Source organism: Benincasa hispida, chromosome 12 (assembly GCF_009727055.1).
Source record: "Benincasa hispida cultivar B227 chromosome 12, ASM972705v1, whole genome shotgun sequence".
NCBI lineage: Eukaryota > Viridiplantae > Streptophyta > Magnoliopsida > Cucurbitales > Cucurbitaceae > Benincasa > Benincasa hispida.
In genome coordinates, this window is record NC_052360.1 from 9,008,990 (window position 1) to 9,017,807 (window position 8,818).

At 32.1% G+C, this 8,818-nt stretch overlaps 2 protein-coding genes across 7 annotated transcripts; both read right to left on the reverse strand.

Moving 5' to 3' along the window:
- Positions 1-808: 808 nt before the first annotated feature.
- On the reverse strand, positions 809-1,798 carry LOC120067378. The gene has a single exon (XM_039018949.1). The coding sequence runs from the start codon at positions 1,796-1,798 to the stop codon at positions 809-811; it is 990 nt and encodes a 329-aa protein (XP_038874877.1).
- A 3,573-nt stretch (positions 1,799-5,371) lies between these two features.
- Positions 5,372-8,124, reverse strand: LOC120092728 (DET1- and DDB1-associated protein 1). 6 transcript variants are annotated; one of them, XM_039050890.1, is made up of 5 exons: positions 7,885-8,122; positions 6,625-6,741; positions 6,186-6,243; positions 5,953-6,014; positions 5,372-5,837 (listed from the first exon to the last, which is right to left on the reverse strand). In XM_039050890.1, the coding sequence occupies exons 3-5, from the start codon at positions 6,241-6,243 to the stop codon at positions 5,748-5,750; spliced, it is 210 nt and encodes a 69-aa protein (XP_038906818.1). In that variant the 5' UTR covers positions 6,625-6,741; positions 7,885-8,122; the 3' UTR covers positions 5,372-5,747. The 6 variants fall into 6 exon arrangements, with proteins under 6 accessions (XP_038906818.1, XP_038906817.1, XP_038906814.1 ...); XM_039050889.1 differs by having other exon boundaries at positions 6,625-6,750; XM_039050886.1 differs by having other exon boundaries at positions 6,186-6,246; positions 7,885-8,121.
- Positions 8,125-8,818: the final 694 nt, after the last annotated feature.

Below are 8,818 nucleotides of genomic sequence, written 5' to 3' on the forward strand. Positions count from 1 at the left end.
TACTTTAAGCGAGCATTTAGATATTACTAAGCGATCGGTAGATATTACTAAGCGATCGGTAGATATTACTAAGCGATCCGAGAGAATACCAAGCGACCGTTTAGCTATCCACTATAGTTTTTATTAAGTGATCATTTAGCTAACTGTTCCCCGATCGTTTAGATATCCATTATGCGATCGTTTGGATTTTGTTACGCCAACATTTAGTTTTTGTTATACGATCGTTTAAGTTTTGTTATGCGATTTTGTAGAGAATGCTAAGTGATCGTTTAGCTATCCACTATAGTTTTTATTAAACGATCGTTTAGCGAATACTAAGCGATCGTTTAGCTAACTGTTCTGTGATCGTTTAGATATCTATTATGTGATTGTTTGGCTAATACTAAACGATCGTTTAAATAATACTAAGCAATCGTTTAGCTAATACTAAGTGATCGTTTAGCTAACTGTTATGCAATTGTTTAGAATCCATTATGCGATCGTGTACTAATTTATAAAGCGATCGTTTGGCTAATATTAAGAGATCGCTTAGGTTTTGTTATGTAATCGTTTAGATAATAATAAGCGATCGTTTAGGTTTTGTTAAGCGATCGTTTAGATAATATTAAGATATCGTTTAGCTAACTATTATGCGATCGTTTAGTTTTCGTTTAGATAAATTTGTGCTAAATTTGTAGAATATAATTGGTGTTGTACATTTAACTAAGCAAATAAATAACTAAGAGATCGTTTAGATAAATTTGTGCTAAAATTACATATTATACAGTACAATTGGTGTTGTATAGAAAAATCGAAGTGAAAGCGAAAATTACATATTGTTTAGTCTAGTCGGGCCAGTGTCAGGTGTTATCAATGTTTGTCTGCATGTTTTCTTGTTATGTCCTGTCTGACCACATCGTGTATACTTGTGTATTTGTTGTGGCTCCTCTCCAATTGAAGGTATCCTGATAGTTTGACATCGACTTACACTTACTACCTTTTCCGGTGGTAGAATTGGTTCAAAATCTCCAACCCATTCTTGACTGTGTCCGACTGGGAAGATTGATTCGGTGTAAGCAGCAAGCACACACTCAAATGTAAACCATTTTTCACATAATGTTTGAACATTAATGTTTCTTAGGGTCGCTGCAGATATTGCATGAGAGCATGGGATCTCGAGGCAATTAAACTCCATACACGTACACGTCCGTGAACGAAGACCAACCAACCCCCCAAAATATTCATCGTCCACATTAATTATATGCATATCCACCGGAGAAACACGATATGTTCTAGATATCAACTTTGATTCCTTAAAAATACTCATTGCGTAATCAGTTACAATGTTTGTGCATATCATTGCGTGTGTATGTCGGATATAGAACCAACCTTGTAGCCACTCACGGATATGCTCTAATAGCTTTGTTAATGGTAGTTCTCGGGCATCTTTCAACACTCCATTGAGGTATTCTCCTATATTTGTCGTTATCTTGTCATACTTACAATAGACTTGATAAACCCTTGCCCACTGTTGTAATCCAACCTCCTCAAGATAGGCCGTCACACCAGAATATTGATGGAGCTTAGCCCAATACATCTGAAATTCAGACATTCTATATACTTTTGCCACTAGGTAGAAATGTGGGATTATGTCCTTATTCTTGAATTTGTCCACCAAATTGTTCCGAATATGGTATATATATAGGGCATGAAATGCATTTGGGAATATTCTTGCAACTGCCTTTGCAATTGAGATGTGACGATATGATATAATCACTAGATTAGGAACGTCTCCTATTGAAGCCTTCAAATGAGTCATGAACGAAGTCCATGATGCATGTTCTCACCATCTACAATATTGAAGGCGATAGGATATATGTTATTATTTCCATCGATACATGTTGCCATTAACAACATAACTTTGTATTTCTCATGAAAATGGGTCTCATCAACAACAATTATTGGACGGATGCAGTTTAGAAAACCCTTGCTACACGAACCAAATGCCATGAAGACATACTTAAAGTATTGTCCGTCTTTTACTTCAACCTCAAATATGGTACCTGGAGTATACCCTAATAACATATGATCCTTCTGGCGACCCTCGTGCATACACCAATCCGTACTCTCTAGCGCGATAAGCCCGTCCATAGGTAATGTTCACTCTATATTCTCGTCATACGTCCTCAATTATATCTCTTGGGCGGTAGGTTCGGCCAACTTGTTCGTATTTGGACTTTATTAGGTATCCAATAACCCAACTTTTTGCTTGTCGATGATTACCAGTTCTCATTTCAAGAGAACATGTATGTTCACTAGGACGTCCTCAATTTCTTCCGGACTCATCCCAATCCCCACCAAATCGTAAAAAGATGTGAAGTAGCGTCATTGATCTACAATTGAATAAACAAATTATTGATAAGTGAACGATCATGTATAAATTACTAAGTGATCGTGTATAAATTACTAATGGATCGTGTATAAATTACTAAGCAATCGTGTATAAATTACTAAACGATCGTTTATAATTTACTAAACGATCGCATAGTGAATTATAAACGATCGCTTAGTAATATATGAAATGAGTATAATTTACTGAACGATCGCATAGTAAATCACTAAACGATCGTTTATAATTTACTAAACGATCACATAGTAAATTACTAAACAATCGTTTATAATTTACTAAATGATCGTGTATAAATTACTACATAATCATTTATAATTTATTAAACGATACTTATTATGAAAGCGATCTGAGAGAAGAAATCGTACATTAAATGAAGGACTGAAGAAACCGTTGAAGGAAGAAGAAATGTGGACAGAATCTGACGATGGAAGCTATGAGAGAAAGCTACCAGAGAATCCGAAGGTGTTGGGCTGAAACTCTGAGAGAAAGCTACGAGATGAGAGAGAAGTTCGACACAGAAAGTGAATAATGAGAGAGACGTTCTGTTCTCTTCAAAATATTAGTTGGGAATAAATGTTTTCGTGGAATGTTGGTGGTGTATTGAATGCACATTGAATGAAGGGCTGAGAAAATCATAGAAGGAAGAAGAAATGTGGTGGTTTGAAGACTTTTTAAAAATTAGGGGTAATTTGAATATTTTGCATAGGGAAATGGTTATTAGTAGAAAAGTTTTTAGAAAGAGGTCATTGGTAGAAAGTTTTTGGATTTTGGGTCATTTTGTGAAAGTTTCCTTTTAAATCTTAGAAAAGTTTTGAAATCTTTTAAAAATTAGTCAAGACGTTAAAATTCAATTTTGAAAGTATAAAATCAATGAGAAGCCTATAAAGTTAAGTAAAAAGGTTAAAAATTGAGCATTATTATAGCTTAAATTGCCATGGAATTACTTAGAGTTTGTTTGATAGAGAATCTGAAAACAGAAATTGAAAATAATAGGTTCAATGAAAATATAGTTGTATTTCATATTTTCAAATATGTGTTTGGTAACAAATTTAGAACTGGATTTTAATTTAAATAATTTTTTAAAATGTTATTGATATTATATTTATAAATCATAAAATTTGTTGAATTTACAAATAAATATTAGATTGACAATAAACTGTTATTAATTTATTTATGAACATATTTTATGTTAAAACTTTTTTGTATAGTTATTATTTTGTTATATCATATAAATTCATAATACCTTACATAATATATATTTTACTTTCCAAAAAATGAATTGAATTTATAATATGACATAATATAGTTCTAAGTATTTTTTTATCTTTATTTAATATTATTCTACACCTTAAAATTCAAAATTCAAAATTTGGATTCAATGAAAACATAAAAATGTTGTTTTCAGAATTTATACTGTTTGGATCACAGAATCCGAAAGCAGTTTTCAGAAACAGAATCCGAATTGTCTATCAAATACATATTTGCTTAACTTAGTCAATCTGAAAATATAAAATAGAATTTGGATTCTCTACCAAACAGGCTCTTAGGATTCCGTTTAGTAGAGAATTCAAATTTTGTTTTATGTTATCAGATTCAATTAATTCATCAAATAGGAGTTTGACAGACAACTCGAATCCTATTTCTGAAAACTGTTTTCGAATTCTACGACCCAAACAGTGCAAATTCTGAAAACAACATTTCAATGTGTTTATTGTATCCAGATTTTGAATTTTAAATTTTAAAATGTAGAATTATATTATAAAGATAGAAATATTTAGAAATACAAGATCTAAGGTTATAAATTCAATTCATGTTTTAAAAATTTATAATATATATTATGTAAAGTATTATAAATTGTATAACATTACACAACAATTATATGATTTGTTTAAACATGAATCATATTAAAAATAAATTAATAATAGTTTATTATCGAATAAATATTAGTGGGTAACTATAACTAATTTTATGATTTATAAATATATAGTATCAGACACATTTTAAACAAAATGTTTAAACTAGAATTCAATTTCTGAATATACTACTAAATACATATCTGAAAACATGAAATACAACTATGTTTTGATTGAATCTCTTATTTTCAAATTTTTATTTTCAAATTTTCTATCAAACAAACCCTTAGCTTCTGATAGAGAAAAATTTCAAATCTTCATCCAGCATCCATTAATTAAATAAATAAATAAAAAAAAAAAAAAAAGCTAAAAGCTTATAGGATATAATTTTTGTATCTTATCTTTAAAATTCGTTTTTCTTATTTTTAGAGATATATCGTTCGCAAGGAAATTATCTTTATAAATGAAAAAAGAACATCAAAATCATTTTTATAAATGGGTCTAAAATTTGTAGAAATAACTATACATGTACTAGATTATAACTTTTTTTATTAAAAAAAAAAAAAAGAAAAAAAGATACATCAATTTTTTTGCCAAAAAAAAATTGTCATTCCGGATAGCTTAGCCCTTTCAAATAATAATAATAATAATAATAATAATCCATCTTACCTTCCCGACAAGTTGATAACAACACGATCAAGTTTTATTATATCGTTTCAAAAAAAAGAAAGAAAGAAAAGAATTCTTTACACAACTTGAGAGGAATAACTGGTTACCCATTTAAAAGTTAAGCAACAAAATAGATAATTTAAAAGTGCTAGAACAAAAATGAAACAACCCACAAAGCGAAAATTTAGACAACAAAATGAGATTTAAACTTCAGCTGTACAAAGGCAATCCTCATTGCTGCAGTACTAAAGACCATATCTATAGAGAGTGTAGAAGGGAGTCCTCCTAATTCTCGTGTTATTTATTTGAATGGATCAAAAGTCCAGAGAGAGGATAGGAAAGTTGTTGGAAGTTTTCATTTTGGTGCAAATCTATAAATTCTCAAAACTTCCCTCTCTCATTTCCAATTCATTCCATTGATTTGATGTATAATAAAAGAAAAAACTAAAACTAAAAACCATAACTACAATCTCTAAGACAGATATTATAAGAATTAAACAGTGTAGAACAAACTAAATGATCCAAACCAGGAAGAATAACGAGGAGGATCTTTTGCTTTATAGGAAGGAGGCCTCCAATACTAATTTGTGAAGTGTTGTTTGGAAGCACACTCATATAGTTACAATTCTTCAACTGAGTTTTATAATTTTGAGAACAATTTGATCTGGCTGAGTTTAGGACCAATCTTACTAGGAGTAAAATCTATATACAACATGTAAATGTCGGACCGAGCTTTTTCTTCATCAGTGAGCAGGCAATTCACTCTCATTATACAGGACTCATCTTTCACAACATGAATAGATTATACATTGTTGGAAGAAAATGTCCTCCTAAGCTCAATTTGAAGTGTTGGTACTAGATGCTCTTGGCTGCTTGCTTCCATGCTCGGGTGCAGGATGCTCAGCTGCAGGTCTCTTTGTTCTTGACTGCCATTACAAAGACCAGGATAAGTCCACAAGGAATGTGTGAGTGGTCTCACAAGCTCATCCATGTATAAATTGTATTTCATATATCAAAGCATACCAGATTTCTTTTACTAACCTTCTCTTCTGTATGCTGATAAATGTGTCGTATAAGTATATTTTTGGCCTCTGTATTTATAACTGCAGGAAAAATCAGTGACATGGTATCAAGAACAGAGCTCTTTTGTGGGAAAACAGCAGAAGATGGAAATCAAAGCCAACAGTGGAAAACTACTGACTAAAGGATATTGTTCATCGATCAAGATGAAAAATTATCAGTAGAGTAATGAAGAAACAACTTTTCTAGCTTACCCTGATCTGGTGGGGGAAGGGTCCTACTGTGTGTTGGATGATAGGTTGCAGGAATCATCTTCTACATAAAAATAAAACCAACTTAGCAGAATGATTCCATCATCAACTAATTCATTACAGTGGAAAATAGTTAATTCATCTTCTTGTTATACTTTACTTCTTGCAGCTAGCAAGCAGCAACTACACTAGTAACAATATGTTGCATTATAGTGCAGTTTAAGCTTTTAATGAAAGTATTATAGTTGATCCAGACAGCTCTTCCATTCACTTGTTCACTCAATCCACAGCAAATTAACAAGGGATGGCCACCCGTGAAGTGTCAGATTATTTGAGATCAATTCAAAGATGGGTGATATATCCAAAGCAAGCACAAGTTTGTATACACAATTACAAGGAGAATTTGATTAGATCTTGTTTCAATGTAGAAACTATTTGCTACCTGTCTTATATCCAAAAGGGATACAACGTCTGGTAGCTTTAGTTGAGATGCTTTTAGAATCTCTTCAATCAACAGCTTCTCGGTTCTCACTATTGTGTCTTAGAGTTGTCAATCCTTCTGCATTATCTAAATATTTCCATTCAAGGCAGAAAGACAAAGGAAAAATACTAAGGTGGCTCAAAGGAATATTGTTTTAACAACTTCAAACTTTATATCAAGTTTTTTATTGGGAATTTTAAGTATAAACCCTTGAAAGCACACTGTAAACCACTCAAGAAATCAGAGAAACAAAGAACATAGCATAACTATTTGCAGTATAGAAGTGACTCCTATCACTGCAATTTAAGAACTTTCATTTTGGCCCAATGAATCTAAGTATACTCAAAGGAAGATTCAACTTAAATTGGTTGCAGGCTGCTCCATTCAAAGGCTAAAACCACTGGGCTTTCGAATAGTTAGAAACTAGGAAATGACCTACATATGAGAAGTAAATAGAATCATTTCTCTGGAAGGTCAGTAAGTCAGTGTTATTGTTCCTTCAGATTTTGTCCCATTAGTATCATATTATAGTGAATTCTTCTCGACTGGGATAACGGGATCATTTCTTTTACAGGACTACCTAGACAGAGTGAAAAGAAGAGGTAAAACTTAAGACAAAAACACCATCTGATTCATTGGTTCTAACAGGATGGAGGGGTCAGCAAAGTTCCACTTCCATCTATGAGAAAGAAATTGAAAATTCATAGAATATTACAGAAATGGTAAAGTGGGGAGATAGAAAACTAATGGGAAATGAACTTCATTATAATCTTCCTTTTTCAGGTTTGTGGATCAAAAACATCAATTAGGGAACTCAATTGTAATCCATATCTACAAACTTAGCTAAACTAAGAACGCACATGCCAAAATTCCAAAAATTCAAGAATTTCCAAGTATCACGCTCTGGGGAGCTCCAATTAAGACAACAAGAGAAAACAGATCAATAATGCCAATTATCCCAACCAAAAATTAGAAGAGCCCAAACAATGACAGAGCAAAGAAGATCACGAAAAGGTTGAATTTCATCTGAATTCCATCACAATTCACATCCTACCTCAACTCGAGCTAACTCCCATTCATAGAAACGAAACAAACAATCATGCGAAATGAAGGGAAACACCCAAGATCAATAAAATGAATGAAAGGTATCAACAATTAGATAAAAGAATTAGAAGAAGAGAAAGAAAGGGTGCGATGATTCGGCCATTATTGAGAACTTACAGAAGGAGTTGAAGGATCGGAAGGTCGGAGTTGGCTGAAGTTGTGAGGGTCATATGACGGCAGGTCACCGAGCATAGACCCCATGAAAATGCTGCTGAATATATGTTGATTGTTCGAAATCTACAGAGGAAATGAAGAAGAAGAAGAAGAAGAAGAAAGTAGAGAAATGGTATTTCTAGAAGCGAGTCATTAGGAATCACAGCGCCATTGGATTTACAACTAGTGGATGTGCAGTCTAGAACAATTTTATACTAACTCCCCCCGATAGCGTCATTTTTAGTTTAAATACTTATCCGTTTTTTGAAAAAAAAAAAAAAAAAAAAAAAAAAAAGGGTTCTTTTAGAAGCTATTAGATTAGGCATGTGAGGGTGAATAATCCAACATCTGACTTTAAGATTGATATTATGAATACTATGTCAATTGAGTTATATTAATTTTGGCCAAATATTTAAAATTAAGCTTAGAGATACTATCTCTATGTATATATTTGCTATCTAGGTTTTAGGAACTTTTTAAAAAACCTACTTGAAAAAGATCATTTTTAAAAACTTACACTACTACAAAATCTACATTACTTGAACTTGTAGTTTTTAATTACTTGACGTTTCTGTAGAAAAAAAGGTCAAGTAATATGATTTTGGACAAAAAAATGTAAGTAAAAGGGTTAAAAAAGCAGAGATTGACGGAATATTTCAGATATTTTCACGCAAACCTTTACTTGACACGATTTTCGTGTTAAGTAACATAAGGTCTTACTTGACACGTTTCACGTATCAAGTATAAAAAGCTCTTACTTGACTTTTTTTCATGTCAAGTAAAAGGGTTAAAAAAGTGGAGATTGACGGAATATTTTGGATATTTGATAGGCCTCTAATTTGGTAGGTGATCGTATAGCATTTGGTAGGCGATCGTATAGAAACTGGTAAGTGATCGT

Bases quoted from the DNA above. Each gene is read 5' to 3' on its own strand.
- LOC120067378 (XM_039018949.1), bottom strand. From the start codon at position 1,798: ATGACTCATTTGAAGGCTTCAATAGGAGACGTTCCTAATCTAGTGATT.
- LOC120092728 (XM_039050884.1), bottom strand. From the start codon at position 7,968: ATGGGGTCTATGCTCGGTGACCTGCCGTCATATGACCCTCACAACTTC. The intron at 6,247-7,884 runs GTAAGTTCTCAA...ATTTTTATGTAG, and splicing joins CCGATCCTTCAACTCCTTCT to AAGATGATTCCTGCAACCTA. The intron at 6,015-6,185 runs GTAAGCTAGAAA...TTTTTCCTGCAG, and splicing joins CCTTCCCCCACCAGATCAGG to TTATAAATACAGAGGCCAAA.